The following is a 27,032-nucleotide window of genomic DNA, read 5'->3' on the forward strand; positions in this document are numbered from 1 at the left end:
CCAGCAAATTAAGACACATCTTAGAAAGCCTTCTGAAACAGGTAGATCATACAACTCTTAGTAATAAGTAATTGCAGGTTGAACACTAGGAAGTGTGTTCTCCCTTAACTGTGAGCATCTACAGTGGTACCTCGGGTTAAGAACTTAATTCGTTCCAGAGGTCCATTCTTAACCTAAAACTGTTCTTAACCTGAAGCACCACTTTAGCTAATGGGGCCTCCCACTGCCGCTGCGCTGCTGCTGTGCGATTTCTGTTCTCATCCTGAAGCAAAGTTCTTAACCCGAGGTACTATTTCTGGGTTAGCGGAGTCTGTAACCTGAAGTATCTGTAACCTGAAGCATCTGTAACCCGAGTTACCACTGTAGTTTGGACAGGGAGGTCCATTTCAAGTTAGTGATTAGTATGCCACCTTTCCTAAACCTGCGGCAGTGAAACAACACTGTTTTGGCATAAGAGAACGTCTTCCTTAAACATGATCTGGGGGTTTTCCCCAACCCTCCATAGCATGGTTATGGGGTGCACAAGGAGAGGAAGTGCTCATGCAAACATAATTGCTTAACTGGATACTGCCTATGGAAATTAATGGACCTAAGTTAATGTATTAATTTTATTGATATTATGTTCTGAGTTGGACTGGCATTAGATGCAGTTCAGGATGCTGCAACATACCTTATCCTTCAAATCTGTGCTGCCTTCCTGTACTCCCAGACTGGCAAATGCCTCCCTCTTTTTCACCCTCTGGCCCAATTTTAGCTATATTTTGGTTGGGATAGTGTTCACTGCTAAGAGTAATAAATGTAATAATAAATGTCAGAGTTGGATTTCAAACATTTTCATATTCCTTTAGGACGCCTACAATGGCAGGAGGCCTTTTTTCTATAGATAGGGACTATTTTCAAGAAATTGGGACATACGACGCAGGAATGGATATATGGGGAGGAGAAAATCTAGAAATTTCATTCAGAGTAAGTAAACTTCATTTTTATTCCCAGGTACTGCAGCTTAGCTTATGGTAGACATGTTACCAGAGAAAAGATGCAAATGCTATCTTTCAACGATAGAATATTTTTTAAAATTAAAAACAAATTCAGGGAAGAGAGATAACAGCTGCTTTGCCAGAGTGCTCTGGTGCAGTACTGCAAAGCACATGGTTCACAGCTCTGATCAAAAGCTCCAGGACATCCCAGTATCTGCATGTGCAGTTGACTGAAGAATAGTTAAACTTGGGTAGAGCTGCCATGCTACCATTATGATGTTTCAGTAATACTGGTAGGTGCCCAATGTCCTTGCTGCAACAGAATGGTCTTGCTACGTAATCTGGATATGATTTCACATGGGCTGGAAGTGGGACATCTGTGATGAGTTCTCCATGAAATGGTGAAGGGTGATATCCACTGGTCAAGAGTGATGTGCAAATATAATTTAAATATAATTAGTAAAATTATAATGCATAATTATTACTTATGCAGTTATTGTTTGCATAGTAATCAGAACCTTTTTTCTAAAAGACAATAGAAATATGTTTATGGTGAACTCTTGACTTTTTCAGATTTGGCAGTGTGGGGGAACTTTGGAAATTGTGACATGTTCGCATGTTGGACACGTTTTTCGAAAAGCCACTCCTTACACTTTCCCAGGAGGCACAGGACAGATTATTAATAAAAATAATAGACGACTTGCAGAAGTTTGGATGGATGGATTCAAGAATTTCTTCTACATAATTTCCCCAGGTAAGCAAGGAATCTTCAGCATAATATAGTGTCTTAAACTGATACGGTGAATGTATAAAGCCATCTTCTGCTCCGACTATTGATTCACCTGGCTCTGAAATGTGATGCTAATGCAGTTTTAGGCTGCATTAATAGAAACCATAGTTTCCATCTCATGAGAAATAATAGTTACAATTCATTTTATACTAAGACCTCATCTTTGGAGTATTGTGTCCAATTATGGAGGAGGACTGTGAATAGGATGTAGAAAAATTAGAGGGCAACCAAGGTGGTCTGTGGGATTGATGAGACATCATATGAGAAATGGTTATATGAACTGTGTATGTTTAGCCATGAGAGCAGAAGGTTTGAAGGGACCGAAGGGCTGTCACACAATAGAAAGGAATCTCTGCTACTCCCAAGCAGCAGGAATAGATCTGCAGAAGTAGAGATTTCAGTTGAACATTAGGAGAAACTTCAGTAAGAGTAATCCAACAATAGAGCCATGTACCTAGGGATGGCGGGCTCTCTCACTGGAAGACTCCAGGTTGAAGCTAGACAGCCATGTATTGCAGATGCTATAGCTCTAGATTTCCTACATTAAGCAGAAGGTTGAACTAGATTCTATAAACATTTCTGTGCTGTACTCTTCAAGATACTTGTGCTGTTACGGGGCTCAAATAAAGTAGCATCTTTAGGTATAATTCAAAGACTGTACCAAAACTACCCTGTTTGGTTGCAATTTCCTTGGAATATTCAGACTCCTGCTACCTTATATTAAATGTTCATTTGTAACACGGGTGGCGCTGTGGGACGCGGGTGGCGCTGTGGGTAAAAGCCTCAGCGCCTAGGGCTTGCCGATCGAAAGGTCGGCGGTTCGAATCCCCGTGGCGGGGTGCGCTCCCGCTGCTCAGTCCCAGCGCCTGCCAACCTAGCAGTTCGAAAGCACCCCTGGGTGCAAGTAGATAAATAGGGACCGCTTACTGGCGGGAAGGTAAACGGCATTTCCGTGTGCTGCGCTGGCTCGCCAGATGCAGCTTTGTCACGCTGGCCACGTGACCCGGAAGTGTCTCCGGACAGCGCTGGCCCCCGGCCTCTTGAGTGAGATGGGCGCACAACCCCAGAGTCTGTCAAGACTGGCTCGTACGGGCAGGGGTACCTTTACCTTTACTTTAGCTCTGTAAGCAATTTTCATGGAAATTGGTCTGTAGATAAGAAATTGATGCGGCCTCACAGTTTCAGATAAAACTGGTTGTAAGACTTCCTTGTGATAGTAAGATACCTAGAACCTGTCCTCAAAGATCTGTGTAAAGATTACTCTTCTCAGCCAGTCTAATTTTTGTGCAGGTAATCTATTACTGTATTTATTCAATTAAAACTGTAACTAACTGAGATGCAACTCTCTGCAGGGGTTACAAAGGTAGATTATGGAGACATATCATCACGACTTGGACTTAGACACAAGCTGCAGTGCAAACCTTTTTCCTGGTACCTGGAGACTGTTTATCCTGATTCCCAAATACCACGACTCTATTTCTCTTTGGGAGAGGTAACAATTTTAAGACCCATACAGTTTTGCGAACTCTTAATTAACTGTAGAATTCTTTAATATGCCTCAAGCGTTGAAGCAAAAAAATGTGTGTGAACGGCACACCTGTGCTTTTTTCTAATGTGCAAAGCTTTAAAGTTTGGGTAATAAGATTAAAGCAGATTTATTTCTCCCGTGTGTAAGTCTTTCTGTAATGCTGTAATATAAGAATTCAAATCCTTAGGTCATATAAAATCTAAATTAATACTTGGAAGGAAATTCTTTTCCAGAAACAGGGAATTTACATGCTGCTGTTAATGTGCACTGTGCTAACAGCTTCTAAACTTAAGTAACCACAGGCTAGTGGTGTAGCAGGGATTCTAAAGAGGAAAAGCTTGTTTTATCAGAACAAGTTCTTTTTCTGTTATTATGTTCAGCATGTTTCTGTACTGCCTTTTTCGTAAATAAATTTTTATTAATTTTCACAGATAGTAAACAACAAAATAAGGATACAAAAATCAAACCACAATCTAACATTTGAACTTCTAATAAGGAATCCTACTATTTACAAGCCTTTAAACCTCAAGACTTCCTTCCACCCCTTCTACTGATTCTTTACATCTTACATCATTCTCTGCATTTTGTTATCATTTTTATCCAGTTTTTACTCCTTAACATTTTCTAGTTCCTTACTGCTTACAAGTGCTTAATCGAACCCTGCCAATGTACCAACTTGTTTACAATATTTCTGCACATATACAATAAGTTTTTCCCCATTTTTTAAAAAACTTCTCATTGTCAAAGTCTCTGAGTTTTGCCGTCAGTTTTGCCATTTCTGCATATTCCATATTTTATTTGCCATTCTTCTGTTGTTGGCGACTGTTCTTCTTTCCATCTTTGGGCTAACAGGATCTGGGCTGCTGTTGTGGCATACATAAATAATTTCTTCTGTTCTTTGGGAAATTCTGTTCCTGTTACACCTAATAAAAATGCTTCTGGTTTTTTTGTTTTTTTGTTTTTAAAGTTTAAACATTCTCTTCAATTCATTATATATCATTTCCCAGTAGCTTTTAATAAGCTTACATTCCCATCACATATGATAGAATGTACCCTCTTTTTCTCTGCATTTCCAGCACTTATTAGAGCTTGTTTTATACATTTTAGCAAGTTTAATCGGTGTTATATACCACCGATACATCATTTTCATATAGTTCTCTTTAAGTGTGATACATTCAGTAAATTTGAGATCCACAGTTTCCCCCCAATCATTCACTTGTATATTATGTCCCAGATCCTTTGCCCACTTCATTACACACTTAACCTCTTCGTCTTTATTTTTCCATTCCAACAGCAAATTTTCGACAGTAATTTTATATTATCCTCCACCATTTCTCTTTGAAATCTTGATATGGTGTAACTAAATCCTTTTTGTCATTTTTAAAAGTTTCATTTAGTTGAAAGTGTTGTAACCAATCTATTACTTTCTCACCAATTTCCTCAAATCTTTCAACTTTAATTGATTATCCACGTCTGCTAACAGCTCTCTGTACGTTGGCCATTTAGTCCTTATGCTAACCTTTTTTACTGATATTACTTCTGTCGGTGAGATCCACCATGGTGTCTTTTGTTCTAATACAGTGGTACCTCGGTTTACATACGCTTCAGGTTACAGACTCTGCTAACCCAGAAATAGTACCTCGGGTTAAGAATTTTGCTTCAGGATGAGAACAGAAATCGTGCTCCGGCGGTGCGGCGGCAGCAGGAGGCCCCATTAGCTAAAGTGGTGCTTCAGGTTAAGAACAGTTTCAGGTTAAGAACGGGCCTCCAGAACGAATTAAGTACTTAACCAGAGGTACCACTGTAAATCCTTACATCTCTCCCATACTTTTAAAATTGCATTTCTTATTACCGTATTTTTCGCTCTATAAGACACACCAGACCATGAGACGCACCTAGTTTTTGGAGGAGGAAAACAAGAAAAAAATATTCTGACTCTCAGAAGCCAGAACAACAAGAGGGATCGCTGCGCAGCAAAAGCAGCAATCCCTCTTGCTATTCTGGCTTCTTGGATAGCTGCGCAGCCTGCATTAGCTCCATAAGGCGTACACACATTTCCCCTTACTTTTTAGGAGGGAAAAAGTGAGTCTTATAGAGCAAAAAATACGGTATGTGGTTCTGGAATCCTTTGTGCAAAAAATCCTTTATTATACCATAAATACGCATGCCAACCAAATCTACTTTCATGTCCTTCTAAATCTAAAAGATCTGTGTTTTCTAATTTAATCCAGTCCCGAATCCAACAGATACAGGATGCTTCATAATAAATCTTTAAATCTGGTAGGGAGAAACCTGCCTCTTAATACAAATATTCCCAAAGTGGTTAACATACAACAACTTAAAACTCCTGTATTTTATTTAATAAATCTTTAACTTACCATACAGAGTATCTACCCTCACAAGGCAGTTTGCAACATATATAATAAACATTAGAATTCCCAATTATTAAAATAAGAAACAATAAAAATGATCCTCCCAATGGACATCAAAAGCATTTCCCTGGGGATGAATTTTATTAATTTTATATGCATTATATGTCCAGAATTTCCCAGATATATCCTGAATACTGTAGTCAGAAGCAGTGTCTGGGCAGAAATTGCTAAAATGTCCGGGAAAATCTGGACTTATGGCAACCCATGTTGGCATTGTCGTTACTGGCGATTTTCCTTAAAAATAGCAGCCCTACATTATATGCTATATTATAATTAACTAATTTAAAAGGCAGAACCAACAGTAAAGATACACACTCTCTGGTCAATCAAGCCCAACTGCCTTGTGGAATAAAAGGACTGTTGCTTGCCTCTAAAATGAAGCCAAGGAAGAATATAGACAGGGCATTAGAGTCACACCCAAAATGATGATTAGAATCTGATCTTGGATTAACAAAGCTAAGTAATGCTATTATAATGTTTAGCTTGATCTGATTAATCATCCTATCCCATTTCAGGTTGGACAGGTAATCTTGACTCCTACCCTTCCTCTCTCTCGCCCATCTTAAGGGTAAACTAATTTGATAATTTAGAATGAATGCCGTAGTTGCCACTCCGTGATTCTCAGGATCACATGTTGTTGTCTAAATAATTGTACTGATTTTCACTAAGCTTTAGATAAGTTTCCACATTTTAAAAATCACATTGACTCTGAAACATCTGTTGGACTAAAGAAGAATATCCTTGCTTTTATAAGGGGTTCAATGAGTTTAAGATATAAGTCTTAGTGTTATTAAAATCTCAGATGTTGGACAGGCATGGGTCACTTAGCTGGTCTACAAGCTATAACCATTCTTGGGGAAAGTGTAGAATCTGGCCATATTATCCATGTCCTAACTAAAGTTAAGTTTACAGTACTGTAACGCATTCCATGTGGGGTTCCCTTGGAAGACTGGAAAATTCAACTGATTCAGAACACGGCTTCCACTATGCAACACTACAAACACTGTTAGAATACTGGTTTACTGAAAAGGAGAGCATTGGAATGTGGGGAGGGAAAAGTCAGTTAGGTGACAGTTGGGGAGAAGTAGTAGAGTAGAGCAGCCGAAGAGAAAGATAAGAGAAAGCAGTGGACTAGAGAAATGGAGAGAGAGGCAAGTGGTCCAAAGTTCAAGCAGTGGGGAAAAGTGAGCTATAATAAGACACTGAAGACTATTATGTTTCAAGGGGCCATCACTGATTAATTGCTCTTTATGGACTTTTAGGAGTCTAAGGATCTAAATAGCTCTTGAACAGCATGCTGCTATTTTATGCCTTTCGTTTTATTGGTGGTTTTTAAAACTCTGTGTGCTGCCTTGATAATTTGATTTGGAAGCATACTGCTGCATCCGCACTTGGCCCCCATGCCACAGCTTATTCACTATTTCTCTGCTCTTCCATTCTGGTTCTTTGTTGTGTACAGTGAAGGGCATAAAGAAGGTGTGTGGAAAGAGCCTCAAGACTGCTTCTGATCTCTCTATTATTTATTTGCTTGTTTGTTGAATTCGTATACCACCCTTTACCCAAAGATCTCAGGCCAGTTCACAGCATAAAAATACAAATTAAAAACGCAAAATGCATAATAAAAACAAGAAAAAAGAAAACAAACCAATAACCACCACCCTCTTGGAAGCACATTTAACATGACATAAAATGTTATCAGCCAAGGCCTGGTTGAAGAGGAATGTTTTCACCTGGCCTAAAGATGTATAATGAAGGTGTCAGGCAAGCCTCCTGGGGAGAGCATTCCACAAATGGGAAGCCACTGCAGAAAAGGCCTGTTCTTGTGTTGCCACCCTCTTGACCTCTTCTGGAGGAGGCCTGCAAAGAATGGCCTCAGGTCGGCTCATAATTATTATTATTATTTCTTCAATTTATATACCGCCCTATACCCACAGGTCTCATATGGAGAAATACGGTCTTGTATTTATAGGATGGACAGGGTAACTGAACAGGGCACATATGCAAAGGCTTTCTTGCTTGTGATTTCCAAGGCTCGCATGCAGATTGTCTTTCTAATGTAAATACGTATAGCAAATGGAGTGTGCTGAATTTTTGTTCTTGTCTTCAGATAAGAAACATGGAAACAAATCAGTGTCTGGATAACATGGCAAGGAAAGAAAATGAAAAAGTTGGCATTTTTAATTGTCACGGGATGGGTGGCAATCAGGTAACAATATAAAATTCTGATAACTAAAATTTTAGATTTTTAAACTGTATATAATTTGACAAGTCATTGTGTATGTGAATGTGAGAGTGCATATGTCTCTGTGTGCATGCATGAGCACTGTGTGTACATATGTGCACATATGTGCCACAGAGTGCGGAGGAAATTAATGTTTTGGGGAGTGTGCATGCATATGTCTGCATGACAGTATGCTTGCTTGCGTGTGTGCGTGCATGTTTGAGTGTACAGTGTCATGCAAGAATGTATGCATCTGTAGGACTGTGTACATGTGTGATTGTATTTGTGCATATATGTGTGCACACAGATCTGTGAGTGTGAGATGGGGTAGGGGTGAGATATGTGGGGGAATGAGAGAATGGAGGAGAAAGAGGAGTGTCCCCACTTATTTGGCCACTCCTTCTGCCAGTGGTATGTGGCTCCAGTCACCATCTCCCAAAGACAATGTGCCCCTTGACCTCAAAAAATGGTTCCACAGTTACTGGGAAGTAAGCCTTGTTAAATTCAGTGGGACCTACTTCTAAATGGAAATAGGATTGCACTGTACAACTTTTTTATAGTATGCTTTGATTCCTGTAGGTCTTGCTTGGAATAATATTAATTTGACTGTTGTGAGGTTGCAAGCTTGTGCAGCTAAAGGGAGATCATCCTGTTTCATGCTGTAGACCTGTTTGTTTTAGGACATGGATGGGTGCTGTTGGGCAACATGGCGGGGAAAGTTGTGATTCCCCCTCAAAAAACTATTGCCCTGGAACGAAAGTTCTGCAGCGGCCCTGCCCTCTATCCAAGCACCAAGTGACTATATCTACACTAGTTTAAGAAACGCTTTTATGCAAAGAGATTAATTATTCAAAAGCTGTTTTCCATATGTGTACATCGAGGACAGGTCTAATGTTCAGAAAAACATATAAAGTGGTATATATCATGGTAATAACAGGCTATTGCTTTCCACCAAGGTTTTCTCATATACAGCCAACAAAGAAATTCGAACAGATGATTTGTGCTTAGATGTCTCCAAACTTAATGGTCCTGTCACAATGCTCAAGTGCCACCACTTAAAAGGCAATCAACTTTGGGAATATGATCCAGTGGTAAGTTGTCTTATGACTGAAGCTCAAGTGATTAGTTATTGTGGAGAATGCTGGTTGGAACTAGGAGATGGGAATAATGATTTAAGATAAGTAACATGATGTGTAGCATGGGTTTGACCAAACTGTGGGAGGCAGTGGAAGACAGGAGTGCCTGGCGTGCTCTGGTCCATGGGGTCACGAAGAGTCGGACACGACTAAATGACTAAACAACAACAACATGATGTGTTGCAATTTTTAAACTGTGTTGCAATTAAAGTTTCTTTTTTAGTATTGCAGTTTTGTAAGCAATGGGAGGGAACTCATCTTAGGAGATAATTCATTCCTGTGTTCCATGGATTACAAAAGACACACACACAAATTACAGCTGTACCCTAACAAATAACACTCCCTATTTTTCCCACAAACTGCAATGCTAGTTTTACCTGCTTTTCTCAAACTACAGTAATTCCTTGCATGATTAAAGGAAGCGCTGGCGGCCTTGGAGCTTGCAGTCACATCCTGTTTTGTTTTCCAAAGGGCCCGAACAAAAGGTACCAATGACCTTTTTGCTGGCCACTTGAATGCAAACCCTTTCCAACTCTTCCCCATTTCTCATTCTGCAGTGGTGCATTTAAATTTCTGTTACAGCAGCATCAAGGCAAAGCTAGAAATTGCTGTTAGAACATGGTTACGGGTTGGATTAAAATGTCAATTTGTATAAAAGATTTGATAGTCAATTTCTAGTAGTACGTTTTTAAATCTGTGGGCCCCTGGTCCATTTATTACAGTACACCTGCTCTGAGTATGATTTTTGTTAGATATTACCTAGTGTTTTAAATTGGCCCTTTTTCTTGTTGATTTAAATCATGATTTAAGTCTATGCTAAGTCATTACTTTAAAACCAAAGCCCCCCTGCACTACATTGCAGTTTGAAACTTTAGAGTTTCAAAATCAGTGTGCACTGCAAGGGAGGCTGCTCGTGAAAGGAAATACGTAAAAAAAAAAATCCTAGGCACCCTCCCACATGCCCTTAAGAATCTTTAGTGGCATTTCCAAGATACCTAAGAGGTACTGAGTTCCATATATGCTCTCAAAGGATGTGCAGAGAGGAAAACACAACTATCCTTTTCCTAGCAGTGGTCCTAAATGAACCTACTGGCTGGTGTGGATTATCTCTTCCTCTTCTAATTAAAATATACTCTCTTTTTCCCTTCCCTTTCCTCTCTCTTCCGCCCAAAAAGAAATTAACCCTTTTGCATGTGAACAGTAACCAGTGCCTGGATAAAGCCACTGAAGAAGACAGCCAGGTACCCAGCATCAAAGACTGCAGTGGTGGCCGCTCTCAGCAGTGGCTTCTTCGTAATGTCACCCTTCCAGAAATATTCTGAAAGGAGTCAAAGAGGAGGATTGACTGGACTACCTCAGCAAGTACGTGGGCTACGTTTTTATGTAGCAAGCAAAGGCTGCAAGGTTTATTGGCCACTGGAGCAGATTTCTAAATCTTGAAGAGCCAGCCATCCTGGTGTTAAGGGAGTGGGACTACATGAGTACTTGTGAACCTGCGCACACTGATGTTTACAAGATTGAAAATAGTTCATCAAAGAATCATTTAATAGAACATTTGGACCGTGGAAACAATCAAGGAAATATGCACTCTGGAGAGTGGCACAACCGAGTTCTCTTGTACATCAGCAGCCTTGACCAAAGGTGCTGTTACAAAGATTCTTTTACAAGGTTTAATGTTAACCAAGGTATCAAACATAAATGCAAATATAAATGGAGAAGTTTTAATATCACAAGAGGGGGGGGGGAAATCACTGAAGCAAGAATCAGGGTTCAGAGGCAAAAAAACAAATCAGAACTATATAAGAAGTACAATTTGTAATACTAAATATCAGATTTATATGTAGATTTTTTACTTCGGTGGGGGGGAAATAACCAAGTGAGACACAATTTCTGTTCAATTGTGTGGTAGTCCATTAATATCCTTTCTTCCTCCCCTGATGGGTCTTGAGCTTATTAGGAGCAAAAGTAAAATTGAGTATAAATAAAATTGGCTCTTTGAATGTCAGTTCAACATTTTTAAACTTTCATTTTGGCTTGCAGGCTGTTGGAACTGTTAATACATCTTTTTTTAAATGATCTGAAAACTGGAGATGCATCCTTTGATGTGACTTGCTATTTCAGTTGTACTTGGGTCAATCAGCTTTTGACCTTCCATCACCAACTTAAGAATTTGTTAGTAAAATCTGTTAACTTGACTGATAATGCTTAATGGCCAACTCTCTTACTACTGTACTACAGGTTTTGTTTTCACAGCAATAAATCTTTCATTTTTTGACTCCAGTCAGAACCTACAAATATTGCTTATTCAGGTAATAAGTAGTTGACAACTGAATGTTTCTTGAAAACATTTTTCCACTCCATACTTTGATTGCATTCATATTTAGATTGCATTTTTTGAATTGTAATGTTGATCTGCTTTTTTTTCCTAATAAAATCTAAAGAAACCTGTAGAAATGGCCTTTTAAAAATTGATGTAACTGAAGGCCCTATGATTTGCTGCTACATTAGTCCAGCATTCTGAATTTGAATAGCTTCTTTCAGCAATCTCTGAAAATCAGAGCAGTGGGGAGTGGGTAATATTATGGTTCCTAACATTCAAATTGAGCTGTCTTTTAAAGAAAGAAACATGGAAATGACTAGGATAATTTTGAAAAGAATGTGGAGTCCTGTTTCCATTCCAGTTGGTTATATGCTGCTTTGATCAGCCATTCACTCATTTTGAACCCATTATGTGACACATCTATAAAACAGAACCAGAATGCTTTTTAACACAAAATGGGGAAGCTGTCCCCTCACAGTTCTCTCCATCATATCGCTGTTATATGCAGTTTGAGCGCTAAGTGTTTTATATAAATGTGAATCAACCGCCCTAGTAATGCTCTCTTCAGTTAAATGTTGGCTAAGTAGTCGGAACTAAGGAACCTTGATATATGCTGCAGAGCTTTTCCATGATATTTGCCTGAGTTGTTCATATCTACTATGTGCCTTTCAGATGTGTAATTTGTTTAGTAATACCACAGAGACAAGAAAAAATTCTTCTAAACTAAAGCATACTTCTAGCAGTAAGAACTGCATGTGTTCCACATTAAGACGTGCACATAAAAAGCAAGCCGGGGGGCTATTAGGCCAGGAATAATCTGTAGTTGCTCTAGAATGTTGCTTGTTTTCTTATTTCTGCATCCTGTCCTTCTAGGAACCCAGTAAGTTTGAAAGAGGTTTGCATCTCGGCAATGTTTTAGCTACTGCCAGATACTGCTCGTCCTAATCCAATGTTTACTCATAACTCAATTTGATGACATATACTTGATAGCAGTCTTAATGTTGCTAAAGCAGTTAACTGCAACTGGGGACAGTGGCTAGTCGAGGAATGTCCTTGAGTGAGAACAAAATAAAACCCTTTCTCCTGTAGGGATGTCTCCATCCATCTCTCCACTGGCAGGAAGTTAAATGTTATAGAGAATACAACTTGGGGGCTGAGACATCCCCCTTCAGTTCTACTTCCTGCCGGCTGCTCCAGGCACAGCAAAAGAGAAGAGGCAGGCATGCCATTTGCGAAGAGATTTTTCATTTGTTCTTCCTTGTCTGTTTATTCCTGGCTTCCCTTCTGTTACTCCTGATGGGTTTTAGCTTTCTCCCAGCTCCATGTAACATACAGAGCAGAGGACTGGAATATGAGTTATGAACAAACTAAGCCAACTAATCTTGGATCCTATATACCTTCCTCCATTCTGATAAGTGTTTTCCTTAAAGTTTGTGTATTGCCTCAAGCTGGTCACTTCCTGATTTTGAAATGTGTAGCAGAGGCACTGAATAGCTCACATTAAGTGAGGCCCAGTAAATGGGGACATAAGCCTTGGCCATTAGAAAAATGGGACTTCATTGTTAGTACCCGTGTTCCTTTTGAGATGAGTCTGAAACACCACGATTGGATCCTTTCACCCTCTTTATTATGGACAATGACCAATGTTCTGAAACTTTGGTGGTATTTTATATATTTTTACAAGCCAAACAAAATAGAAAACCATATAAATAAAATTACTAATAACCATACCATACTATAGAACCCAGGCACAGAAAACAAAGTTGTAAGTCTTCTAAAATTAATTGCTGTTGAGTTTTTTTCACACGGCAGCAAATATCTAACCAGAGATGGATGCATTCCGATGTAAAAGCAGTGCAGAAGCATAAAATGCATCTGATCGTACTGAGAAATTGTGTAAAAAAGATGCAATAAAAAAAGTGATGCATAGGAACCTGAGTTATTGATTCCGCCCCTCCAGATTAAAATGAGCATTTATGTTGACGGGGTTTTTTGGAACCTCCCCTGCAGAACTGCTGATGGAAGAACATTCAAATGTAAAGGCTTAGCAATGTTTTTGAGCAGAGAGCACATAAAGGTAGTTCCCTGGTTTATAGGACTGAAGTTAGTTAGCATGCTATTTGAGGTTAAGCCTATAGCCTATTGGCATTCAACGCTAGCAATATGCTCTGTGGGTATTGCTCTGGGAGATTCATACCTCATAGGGATAAGGTAAACCCAGTGGTGTAGGGAGCCCTGGTGTTAGCGTGCCCCGCCCCATTCCCATGGTGCAGCAGATATCGGAGCAGCATCCCTCCACCTGGAGGGCAGCTGAGGGGAACAGGGCATGCATGCGCTGGCCCTGCACTCCCTGCAAAAGCAACACAGGGCCAGCACCCAAGCCACAGCGTCTCTCAGGTGCCCTCCAGGTGGAGGGTGGGTAAGGGGGAGGTGACAGGTGACCCACCGCATCCTCCTCAGCTGCCTCCACCTGGAGGCCAGCACATGCTGGTTGTGTCCATGTTGGCCATCCTCTGGTAGCGGGGGACGACGACGGACGCTGTAGATAGGCACACTATGAGCCCAGCCCCAGGCCGCACTGCTCTTGGGAGTGGTGCACTGGGCTCTGGTGTGCCAAGACTTGTGCGCCTGCAAAGGTAAGTGCTGCTGGGGGTGCCCAGTCTCCCCACCTCCCCTAGCTATGCTACTAGGTAAACCATGGAAAACCCATAACGCTGCAGCTTCACAGTCAAATATTTTTTCCAAGCTGACTGAAAACATGCTGCCAAGGCTCAGGGATCAGCAGGAGAGCAATAAGCATTTTCCCTCCACCGAAAAAACCAGCTCACTGAATTGGACCAATGGTCCCATCTCAGATTATATGGGCAGGTACCCATGAAAAATGGCAGAATCCAAGGGGCAGTGCCGTGAGCACCACTGCTCATATTGATTATTAATTCTTTATTAGTAGAACTACTACTATTTTTAAAAGGTCACGTTTCCTCAAGACTGACCTAAGATTGGATGGGCTAATGGGCAAGGCATGTTCCTCCATGGTAGATGGTGTATACAGTATGAGTTGATGTTTCCTTAGGAAAACCCCAGGTTCAAAGGGCCACCAAGTTGTAAAGTTCACTGTGGGTGGCCTTGGGCCACATAAAGAGCCTAACCTACTTTGTTGTGTTCTTGTGAGGTTAAAACTGCACTCAGTTGCTTCAGGGCAGGGCAGAATGCACAGGGAATAAATGCCTGTCATTTTTTGGTTTCGTTTCTATGACCCTTTTTTATGGGTGGCATCTACCATGCTCTATAATTAAGGCAAGAGAGCACTTGCCATTACAAAGAATGGAAAGTTTCACTTCATTCTATGATGCATGTTTCAGAAATAACTGGCCTGTCTGCATAACCCCTGCTTTAACTGCCCAATTCAGCAACACTGGTCTGTCGCTGCATGGGTGCAAGTAATAGCTGGAGGTGGAGAAGGAGTCCTGCATCCAGCAGTTTGGGGCATAGCATTTTAAAAAGAAAGGGTGCCCAAGAGATGAGGCAAATAAAGACTTAGAGCCGTACCCCTAGGGAAAGGGGGGGGTGAGAAACAAAGATCCCACAATAACATACTAAGCACCATTCATGTATGAAAGGGAAATCCATACCTGCAAACAGCCAATAGGCACATGTATGTGTTTACTGTAAGCCATGCTGTCAATACTGTGAAGTTGCATGTACTCCATAAAGTGTGAACTTACTCTTCAGGTTTAGGTATGGCTGCAGGTTATGGATTTGGCTGAACCTGTAAGAAGAGTAGCTGCCTTGAGAAGAATGTGATCCAAGTAACACAAGCCATAAAGCAGTTGACAGCAGGGCCTTCAATTAAGCAGAAGGAAGTCAGTGCTTACTATGTTTTGTGCAGAAGTAGGGCGTTTATTTGATGAAAGACCACTTTGCCAATTAATCATTTGGTGTTGGATGGATTCACCCATTAAGGGCACATGCTGCAACTCCTCCGTAAAGGATAAGTAACCCAGCACACAGGGCCCCAAATGCATTTTGCTTTTCTCACTAGTGTTATCCATTCGCTTCCACAACGGACGGTAGAGAACACATTCTCTCAACATCTGCAGTGATTGAGATGCTGCTGCCACGGCAGCACCAGATGAGTTGTCCAATGCAACATTGACTCCAGTGTTGTGGGATCAGTTCCAGCTAACGCAGCCTGATGACCGATTTTAAATTCTAATGTTTTTACTGCTTATCAATGAACAGTGGTATACAATTTTTGTAACCAAATAAGTCATTAGGATCCTAACTTCTTAAGAGAGGGAACAGGTTTTACCGTTTTGTTTTATTGATCTGGAACTGTTTAACCTATAGGACGAAGGGGGATAGCTTGGTTTTCAGCAGCCATCAATCTGCATAAGCTCTGTTCCTTAGCAAGACTGAAAATGAATAGATTTTGATATAACGAAGGCGAATTATATAACAAAAACTGGAGTTCTGGAATTGTCTGCCTCCTACTAAACGAAAAATCCCAATTGAACTTTGCACAAAGGGAAGGCGACTTACAAAGTACTACAAAGTAGTAAGTACATTACATCATTATGAATTGAGCACAGGGATGGCTTGTCCTGGAGTTAATACTGGCTACAAACACCAGCCACAGCAAGCTGTTTATACTGCCGTCCAGTGAAACTGGTGGTGTTTGATCAGCTGTTTGGTTTCCCCCCTAATTAATGCAGATGGTTTAAGCTATTTTTTATTGGTTTCTCAACGAGCTCTTCGAGCAACCTGCAACATCATACCGTTGGTTAAAAGTTCATTCTCTTCTCTCTAAATGAGTACTCGGTACTATTTTGGTGTTTGCTCCAGGCTCTATTTCATTGCTATTGCACTTGGCTCTGAGCTGTAAAATATCAAAATACCACGGCTGTGTGATTGGAGGTTTTAATTACATTAAATAGGTTTTAAAGCCAAAATGTCTATAAACTAGTTCAGTGCTAATGAAGTGGCAGCTTTCTGCGCACAAGCCAAAATAGTCACAGAAAGTGTGTCCATTTTAAGGAATGTATGCCACTTTGACCTTCTTTGGTACCTCTATTTTGAGGGGCTTTGCCAGAGAACTCAGTTCAACATCTACCCTCTAGGCTAGCAGAAGCTAACTGTTCACCAGGGCCCTGCCACTTATTAAAGTGTATCTCATAGCTGCCACTTCAGATGTCCCAAAGTCTGAGAACTCGAAAGGTTGCAATGTAATCTTGAAATACTTCTCTTCCTCTTGGTCTCGTCATTGAGGGCAAGATCCATTTAATTAAAGTGCATTTAAAACTATCAGTTCTTTGCTTTCCCTGAAACCCTGAAGAACAGAAAGAAGCACAATCTAAAAATGGCTTTTTTGCAGGACTCAGAAAAGGAGAGAAACCTCCTGGTTTATTTGAGCTTCAGCTGCTACCCACCAAATTTCCTGCTGCTTTCCCTCTCCTCCCTCAAAAAATAGCAGGAGGTGAGACCTCTCATAGCACCTTTCAAGGCAGGTGGGAGAAAGAGTCTCTGAGCTTCGCCTGACCATTCTTCCTTGCTCTTTGTGCAGCTGGATAGGAGCTGAGCTGGCAGCCTGGCCATGAAGACACCTGCCAGAGATAACAGGCCTGTTCATGCACTCTTGCCCATCCAAGAAAAGAGGGATTTGAAGCTTCTGTCTCACCCACAAACCTTTCCCCCTTCAGGCCCTTTTCCCTACCTAGATATGTGAACCACATCTATTTTTGCAGCAGCTAATGATACATTAACATTCAGACTGAAACAGCTTGAAATTAGGTCACAGTTTTCAATATGGTCTATTAGAAATCTACCTTTTAGAGAATATACCGATTTATTTTATGACTCTTAATAGCTGGTCTGTACAATTTTGTAAACCACCTTTAGAGTACCATATAGGTTCAGGTTTAGTTCCCAGTGTGGTGAGTGCGAGAAAGAATCCCCAATTGTCACTAATGTAAGTCACTTGTACACATACCATGAACATGATAAAATAATGAGGCATGAGCAATCAATTCCTTTTCTACGTGCTTGTTAGCAACAATAACTTTTTAAAAATCTGGCTGAGAAAATTACCTCGCTTTCAGCCCACTAAAGCCCTAAATGGCCTTGGTCCAGTATACCTGAAGGAGTGTCTCCACCTTCATTGTTCTGCCCGGACACCGAGGTCCAGCGCCGAGGGTCTTCTGGCTGTGAGAAGCCAAGTTACAGGGAACCAGGCAGAGGGCCTTCTCAGTAGTGGCGCCCGCCCTGTGGAACGCCCTCCCACCAGATGTCAAAGAGAACAACAATTACCAGACTTTTAGAAGACATCTGAAGGCAGCCCTGTTTAGGGAAGCTTTTAATGTTTAATAGGTTATTGTATTTTAGTGTTCTGTTGGAAGCCACCCAGAGTGGCTGGGGAAGCCCAGCCAGATGGGCGGGGTATAAATAATAAATTATTATATTATTACTATTTGAATGACACAGTTAACTTATTTTCTCATCTCTTTCCTCAACTGAAGGTGGTCTCCTTTGTTTTGGCTGCCATCGCCGAGGTAGAGCCCATCCCAAAGCTCTAAGAGAGATCAGTCCACTGGGCTGAGCGGGCAAGTGGGGAAGCCGATAGCAGTACCAACAATTTCTGTAAATTGAGACACCTCATAATAAAGTTACACTGTTAAGCCCCCTGTCTTCTGAAGGCTGGATTTGTCAACTTTTATGCCAACACGTCAGGATATGTTGAAATGAAGCTGGCTACTTAGAGCAGACTAGAGCAGTGTTAAAAGTAGACAAACCTGAGTTGTCAGCCAGTGTTTTCCTGTCCGCTGCAGGCACTGAATAAACCCAATTCAACAATAGAACAACACACTTCCCTGTGCATCAGGTTTGCTCCTCTCTGGTTTCTTTATTTACCTGTGTCCTGTTTTCCATCCAGGGCACAATGCACAGTCATTTACCCATCCAACTGCACGTAGCAGGCAGCTTGAACTTTCTTTTCAGGTACAAATACTGCGGAAAACAACAGCATTATCGCCTGACAACCTTGGGTGCTTCTGCCAGCCCAATATTTAACCAAACAGGTTCCTTCTCAAGCGGCATTTTGTAATTTAGAAAAATTGCTAATCCTCAAGATGCAGGAATAAAACTGCTAGTACATTTAAGTACTGGGTCGCAAAAGCTGTTTTAGTACTTTGTATGCTCGAAAGCATGTCAAAGTGCAAGTAGATAAATAGGTACCGCTCCGGCGGGAAGGTCAACGGCGTTTCCGTGCGCTGCTCTGGTTCATCAGAAGCGGCTTAGTCATGCTGGCCACATGACCTGGCAAAACTGTCTGTGGACAAACGCCAGCTCCCTCAATCAGTAAAGCGAAATGAGCGCTGCAACCCCAGAGTCGTTTGCGACTGGAATTAACTGTCAGGGGTCCTTTACCTTTTTATGCTTGCACCAACACCTTGAATTAGTAGCTTCCTGGTAGCCAGTGCAGTGCATTCACAGCCAGTGGCACCATGATGGTCCCATCAGGCTTCTCCACTTACCAGCCTAGCAGCTACAGTCTACATTGGCTGGAGCCTGTGGGTCGCCTTCATGGAATACCTGCTCCCCATCTTATTACAACTGACACCAGGCTATCCGAGTCCAGGGAAACCAAGATGATCAAGGGTCTTGAAACCAAGCCTGATGAGAAAGGGATCAGGCTGTTGGGTATGTTTGGCCTGGAAACGACACACTGAGGCCATACAATAGCCCACCTTCAAATCTCTAAAGGGTGGAGGCCGAGGGAGCCGGCGTTTGTCCGCAGACAGCTTCCGGATCATGTGGCCAGCATGACTAAGCCGCTTCTGGTGAACCAGAGCAGCGCACAGAAACGCCATTTACCTTCCCGCTGGAGCGGTACCTATTTATCTACTTGCACTTTGACGTGCTTTCGAACTGCTAGGTTGGCAGGAGCTGGGACCAAGCAACAGGAGCTCACCCCGTCACGGGGAGTCAAACCTCCGACCTTCTGATTGGCAAGTCCTAGGCTCTGTGGTTTAACCCACAGCGCCACCTGCGTCCCTTCTCAGCAGCTGATAGATCATCCTATGTCCTACATATATTGGCCAAGCTCATAAGGATGTGTAAATCAGTAGCAAGCACCACAACCTGTATGTCATATGTAAGTTAATTCTGGGATCTGTGAAGCGGCAGCTGGGGAACGGTAGAGGAAATTCTGTTGCTGTGTTTGCTGCTCTTAACAAGGTCAGGGCAGAAGGCTAGAAAACCTTTTAAGAAAAGTAGAGGCTTAAGTGCACATGCACACACAATCTCAACACTTAGCAAACCGGCTGCATTTGCAAGTTCAAATATACCAAAGCCATCCATACAACTTCCCCAAATACTGATTCCAAACTCCCGTTTAAAATGCAGAGCCCAAGTACCACTTCTTAAGCCCTAATGTAGAACTTTGATCCCTGGGAAGAGAATATAAGTCCAGTATTTAATTATTGTGGTAACAGTGAAGTGATGCTACACTTTAACTGCATCCTCTAATGTCTCAGAAGGTAGATTTGAGTTGGTAGGATGGAACAAAAAAAATTATGTATCACATCATTTTTTCTCCCTCCAACAACCATTTGCTGTTTTGTTTTTTAGCCACTATGCTTGACTACCATCTAGTGGTTTCAGTAAAGATTGCAATTAATTGGCAAAAAGTCTTTTCAAGAGTTAGTAATTGCTATTCCTTGCAGCCTTAGCTTTGAATCTGTTTAACTTCCATTTCCTTATTTTTTTAAAACCACCAATTATTATGTGATCATCATCACAGACATGACTGGGAGTCAGGCTTTGCAGTTTTGGCTGAGGAGCCACAGTCGTAAACGATGCTTTCTTGCAGGGGTGCCAACTTGAATAAAATAAGGGGCAAGCCCTGCCCCACATAACTGAACACAAGATGCATTGCATGCACACCATTTGAATAGCGACCCCCATCAACTGGGGGGGGGAGGCTGTCACCCTCAAATATTTTATTGGGGTGTTTGTGAAGAGACCTGGGCCCCTAGGTGTTGGCTCCTATGCTTGCTTGCGAAACAACAACCCCTCCAACGTTGCTCCGATGAAAATAGGGATGTCCTAAGGAAAAGCATGGGACGCAGGTGGCGCTGTGGGTTAAACCACAGAGTCTAGTGCTTGCCGATCAGAAGGTTGGCGGTTCGAATCCCCACGACGGGGTGAGCTCCGGTTGCTCGGTCCCTGCTCCTGCCAACCTAGCAGTTTGAAAGCACCTCCAAGTTCAAGTAGATAAATAGGTACTGCTCCGGCGGGAAGGTAAACGGCATTTCCGTGTGCTGCTCTGGTTGCCAGAAGCGGCTTAGTCATGCTGGCCACATGACCCGAAAGCTGTATGCCGGCTCTCTCGGCCAGTAAAGCGAGATGAGCGCCGCAACCCCAGAGTCGGCCACGACTGGACCTAATGGTCAGGGGTCCCTTTACCCTTTAAGGAAAAGCAGGACGCCGTGGGATCAAATTGGAAACCGGGATGGCTTCTGTAAATCCAGGACAGTCCCTGGAAAACAGGGACACTCAAGAGGGTCTGAAACCACATCCTTCAGTGTTTGATAAGTGGGGCTATTCTTTAGCATTTCCAGTTTAACTACTGCTGCTGCCTCTCAGAGGCCATGGTCCTGTGAAGCGTTTTAAAGGTTAAAATTGGCGATTTGGACTGGGCTCAGAGAGAGGCTAGGAGCTACGATTACAGGAGTTGCATGCCATTAACACCCATCCCCACTTAGTAGGCAACCTAAGGCCCGTGGGCCCAATCACCTTCTAAATCCGGCCCACGGATGGTCCGGGAATCAGTGTGTTTTTACATGAGTAGAATGTGTCCTTTTATTTAAAATGAATCTCTGGGTTATTTTTGGGCCTGCCTGGTGTTTTTACATGAGCAGAATGTATTTAAAAGTTTATGTATGTAAAACATATGCAGTGAAAGGTCCCAAAGGCCTTTGGTCATACATTGAAGCCATACACAATGTACACTCAGAAACTGCACATGACAAGGAAAGATCTGTCCTTCAAGAAAGATTGTAGACAGTTCCTGAACCCACTGAGGAACCTTAAAGAGCAAAAAAGCTTTAGCAGACTGCTAGACCTAGAAACCTATGTCATCATAAATTAGTTAGTCTGTTGCAGTAAAACACAACATGACTCCTGCTCTGGAAGTTCTCATAGAGAAAAACTCTCCTAAGATTTCAAGGAACCACAAAGTTCCTTAGAACACAGATGAAAACCAAGGCCTTTTGACCCGTACACCACCAGCAAACTTAAGCTACTTCCATGCGACCGTGGTTTCCTACAAGTGAACTGAATCTCTCTAAAATGAGATTTTATTGCTAACTCAAAGATTGCACGATCCTTTTTGTGAGGAACCAGAGTTTTTTTTTTTAAAGACATCTGGAAACTTCTTTCATCTTTGATGAACAAGACAGAGACTTGTTTGCTGTAATTTCTGAAAACTCTGTTCATGAAAAGCTTCATGGACAGCTGAAGTGTATGTGATTTATTCTAGCCAATGTACAGTGGTACCTTCGTTCTCAAACTTAATCCGTTCCAGGAGTCTGTTCAACTCCTGAAACTGTTTGAAAACCAAGGCGCGGCTTCCGATTGGATTGGCTGCAGGAGCTTTCTTCACTCAAGCGGAAGCCGCGGAAGCCACATCTGACGTTCGGGTTCCAAAAAACGTTCACAAACTGGAACACTTCTGGATTTGTGGCATTTGGGAGCCGATTTGTTCGACAACAAAGCCATTCAGGAACCAAGGTACCACTGTATTTTCATGGGGAACATTTGTATGAAGGCAGATGTAAATCTAACCAAGTTTTAATGTGAACAGTCACCATTGTGCTAACTCTGATACAAGAGAGTAAGAGATCTCCCTCCCAAAGCTCTTTCTCCAACAGTTGCCCTCTCATTTACTCATGAGGAATAAGATCCCTGATGTCTTACTTTTATCTGAGTTTCAGCCAACAGATGGTCATAATTTTATTGCTCTGACCAGTAAAACCACATTCTGGCGGGTAACCTCAGAGCTGAAAAGCCATCTGGAGAAAGACTTTGCCAGGATCTTCCCCAGCCTATCCTTCCTCCACTCCTTAGCCCAGCAACCTCCCATGAACTCAAAATTTGCTAGTCCTATTTGCACATACCTTGTCTAATTGTGTAAAATAAGCTGAAGTCAAAATTGAAGTAGAAAGAGAAAAGAAATTACACTTTCCATGGAATAGGGCACAGTCACGTTGCCAGAGGATTGTGCTGCTATTTTTCAAAATCATGTTCTCACTGGAGCAGAATAAATCCATCTTTTTTGTTTTCTGAGCCAGAAGCACAGGTAAAGCAACTACAGTACAATGGCCATCTTCTTCCTAGCGGGAGGGATTACCGAAAAAGACTATCGATAATGAAAATGTAAATTGAGCATAAAATGCATTTTTTATTTTTTATTTTATAATATTTTTATTGAACAATTTTTTTATATAACAGAAACAAAACATACATGAACAAACATTCAACAATAATAAAACATAAAACAAGTAGCATTTCATGACCCAATTTCTAAACCTTACTTCCTCGACCTCCTCGTACTTCCCGTTTCTGTATTCCAAATTCTTACAGTTATTCAGCGAAATCTTGCCTTATTTTATTATAAATTTATGCTAATCAGCCTTATTCTCTTTGTCATAACCATTACTGATAGTAACCATTTATTTTAATCCAACATCATTCTAACTGTCTCCAATTTTATGATATTTCTTTAAGTAGTCCTTGAACTTTTTCCATTCTTCTTCCGCCGCTTCTCTCCCCTGGTCTCGGATTCTGCTCGTCATCTCTGCCAAGCTCATATAGTCCATCACCTTCATCTGCCATTCTTCCAGTGTGGGTAGATCCTGTGTCTTCCAGTACTTTGCAATGAGTATTCTGGCTGCTGTTGTAGCATACATAAAGAAGGTTGTGTCTGTCTTTAGCACCCTCTGGCCGACAATACCCAAGAGAAAGGCCTCTGGTTTCTTGGGGAAAGTATATTTAAATACCTTTTTCAGTTCATTATAAATCATTTCCCAGAATGCCTTAATCTTCGGGCATGTCCACCAGAGGTGAAAAAATGTGCCTTCCTTTTCCTTACATTTCCAACATTTATTATCAGGCAAATGGTAGATCTTTGCGAGCTTGACTGGGGTTATGTACCACCTATAAATCATTTTCATTATATTTTCTCTTAAGGCGTTACACGCCGTAAACTTCAACCCGGTGGTCCACAACTTTTCCCAGTCAGCAAACATGATGTTATGACCAATGTCCTGAGCCCATGTAATCATAGTTGATTTAACCGTTTCATCTTGTGTGTTCCATTTCAGCAGCAGATTATATACATTTTTGACAAATTCTTAGTACTGGATTCTAACAGTTCAGTCTCTAATTTTGACTTTTCCACCTGGAAGCCTATTTTTCTGTCTAGTTTAAACACTTCATTTATTTGGTGATAATGTAACCAATCTCTCACCTTCCCTTTTAATTTTTCAAAACTCTGCAATCTCAGTTTATCCCCTTCCTTTTCCAAGATTTCCCAATATCTTGGCCATTTCGACTCCATATTTAGCTTTTTAACTGCCTTAGCTTCCATTGGTGATAACCATCTTGGAGTCTTATTTTCCAGCAAGTCCTTATATCTAACCCAGACATTCAGCAGTGCTTTTCTGACAATATGATTTTTGAAACTTTTATGCGCTTTAACCTTGTCATACCACAAATATGCATGGCACCCGAAAATATTGTTAAATCCTTCCAAGTCCAAAATGTCTGTGTTTTCAAGAAGCAGCCATTCTTTTAGCCAGCAGAAAGCTGCCGCTTCATAGTACAATTTAAAGTCTGGCAGGGCAAACCCCCCTCTTTCCTTTGAATCCGTTAATATCTTAAATTTTATTCTGGGCTTCTTGCCCTGCCAGACAAATTTAGATATATCTTTCTGCCACTTCTTGAAACAGTCCATTTTATCCATTATTTGTAATGTTTGAAACAAAAACAACATTCTTGGCAATACATTCATTTTTATAACTGCAATTCGACCTAACAAGGAAAGCTTCAAGTTTGACCATATCTCTAGATCTTTTTTCACTTCTGTCCAAGTTTTTTCATAATTGTCTTTAAATAAATTCACATTCTTAACTGTCATATTCACACCCAAATATTTCACTTTTTTAGCCACAGTCAACCCCGTCTCATTCTGAAACCTTTCTTTTTCAATCTGTGTTAGATTTTTCTCCAATACCTTAGTCTTTAACTTATTCAATTTAAATCCTGCCAATTGACCAAACTCTTGGATTATTTCCAAAACTCTTTTCGTGCTAGCTTCTGGCTCCTGTAATGTAAGTACCAGATCATCTGCAAATGCTCTCAATTTGTATTGTTTGACTCCGACCTGAATCCCTTTAACCAACTGGTCCCTCCTAATCATATTAAGCAAAACCTCAAGGACCGATATAAAAAGTAATGGGGAGATAGGGCACCCCTGTCGTGTCCCTTTTTCAATCTTAAACTCTTCTGTTACAACATTATTTACAATTAATTTTGCTTTCTGTTCAGAATATATTGCACCTATACCATTTTCAAACCCTTGGCCTACCCCCATCCCCCGGAGGTTCTTCAACATAAAACTCCAAGAAATGTTGTCAAAGGCTTTCTCGGCATCCACAAATATCAAAACAGCCTTAGTGTTTATATTCACTTCCAACTTCTCCAAAATGTCAATTATATTCCTTACATTGTCCGACAAATGCCTTTTCGGGAGAAAGCCCGCTTGGTCCCCATGAATCTCCTCCATCAAAACTCTTTTCAATCTCTTTGCTAAAACATCAGCAAAGATTTTGTAATCCACATTTAGTAAGGAGATGGGTCGGTAGTTCTTAAGTTGGGTCTTTTCAGTCTCTGTCTTTGGTATAAGTGTAATGTAGGCCTCTCTCCACGTATCGGGTGCCCTTTTCCCCTTCATAATCTCGTTACAGACTTCCTTCAAAGGTTGTATAAGCCCTTCCTTCAAAACTTTGTAATATTTGGAAGTCAGTCCATCTGGTCCAGGTGATTTGCCCAACGTCATGTTTTGAATGGCATCTTCTATTTCCTGTGCTGATATCTCCTGGTTCAAAATTGTCTTACTTTCCTGCGAAATCTTTTTCAGCCCATTTTTCTCGAGGAATTGTTGTATATCTGTTTCTTTCTGCGGCCCTTGTGTATACAGTTGTCTAAAGTAGCTCTGAAAACAGTTCCTAATTTCCCCTGGGTTACATATGTTCTTTCCCTCCACTTCTAAGTTTGTTACCGTGTTGAGTTTTTGTCTCTTCTTTATTTGCCAAGCCAATAACTTGCCACATTTATCTGCAGATTCAAAAGTCTTTTGTCTCATTTGTTTAATTTTCCATTCTATTTCTTGATTCATCAGTTCCATATATTGTGTTTGGTACAATTTAATTTCTCTTAGAATCTCTTGCGATTTTGGCTTCAATCTTAATTTCCTTTCCCCTTCTTTTATCTTATCCAAAATTTTCTCCTTCCTCTCATTTTGCTTTCTTCTCTTTAATGTATTTTGTTGTATCAAAAACCCTCTCATCACGGCTTTACTTGCGTCCCATACTATTCTTTTTTCTACTTTAGTCCTTAGATTAATTTCGAAATAATCTTTCAGAGTTTTTTGGGCCTTTTTACAGATCTCCTCGTCTCTAAATAAGGTGTCATTCATTCTCCATCTGAAGGAGCCAGTTGTTGTTTGCTTCATCACCATCTTTACTGCGTTATGGTCGGAGAGAGTTTTTGGGCAGATTTCCACTTTCTTTATGTTCGACGCCATACTGCTAGTCACCCAAATTTGGTCGATCCGAGTCCATGTCATTTTGGCTTCAGAAAAGAAGGTTCCCTCTCTCTCTAATGGGTGTTTTGTTCTCCAAATGTCAATCAAATCCATATTGTCAGTCATTTCAAAAAAAGTTTTTGGTAGTCTTCCATCTTTTGTGACTACCTGTCTTTGTGCTTTATCCATATTTGTTGAAACTACTCCATTCATGTCTCCCATCATAATCAATTTGTAATCCATATAGTCCGTTAGAGTCTCATGCAACTTCTTAAAAAATTCTGCTTTCCCTTCATTTGGTGCATATACCCCCACTATCAGAAATTTTTCTCCTTGAAATTGAATTTCAATTGCCAAATATCTTCCTTGGTCATCTTTAAAGATTTGTTTCGGCTGCAGATTTTCCTTTACGTAGATCACCACTCCTCTCTTTTTTACTTTATCTGAAGATATAAATTCTTGTCCCAGTCTCTTATTTATTAACAATTTTCTATGTGCTCTTGTCACATGGGTCTCTTGTAAACAAATCAAGTCCAAATGATCTTTCTTTAAAGCATGAAATATATTTTTTCTTTTTCGGGGGTTGTTTAGACCATTACAATTCCAAGTTAGAAGTTGCAAAGCCATGATGGGGTTATTTAATTCCTCCTACAGCTCCCAATTGTTGTTCGTCCTTTGTCGGTGGTTCTGTGTCTTTGTCTAATCTTGAAGGATGTCCTTCTCCTGGATGGGTCTCTTTCTGTAGGTCTTCTAAAATGCATTTTT

General features: G+C 40.9%; 1 protein-coding gene across 1 annotated transcript in view; it reads left to right on the top strand.

Moving 5' to 3' along the window:
* Positions 1-11,364, top strand: part of GALNT1 (polypeptide N-acetylgalactosaminyltransferase 1) — a 55,797-nt gene extending 44,433 nt beyond the window's left edge. The window contains exons 7-12 of the mRNA XM_053360674.1: positions 849-966; positions 1,551-1,731; positions 3,120-3,259; positions 7,835-7,933; positions 8,905-9,039; positions 10,260-11,364. Coding sequence (XP_053216649.1) covers positions 849-966; positions 1,551-1,731; positions 3,120-3,259; positions 7,835-7,933; positions 8,905-9,039; positions 10,260-10,406 — 820 coding nt within the window. The 3' untranslated portion in view covers positions 10,407-11,364. The remainder of the gene's footprint in view (positions 1-848; positions 967-1,550; positions 1,732-3,119; positions 3,260-7,834; positions 7,934-8,904; positions 9,040-10,259) is intronic.
* The last annotated feature ends 15,668 nt before the right edge of the window (positions 11,365-27,032 follow it).

The sequence above is a fragment of the Podarcis raffonei genome, chromosome 13 (genome assembly GCF_027172205.1).
Source record: "Podarcis raffonei isolate rPodRaf1 chromosome 13, rPodRaf1.pri, whole genome shotgun sequence".
Lineage (NCBI taxonomy): Eukaryota > Metazoa > Chordata > Lepidosauria > Squamata > Lacertidae > Podarcis > Podarcis raffonei.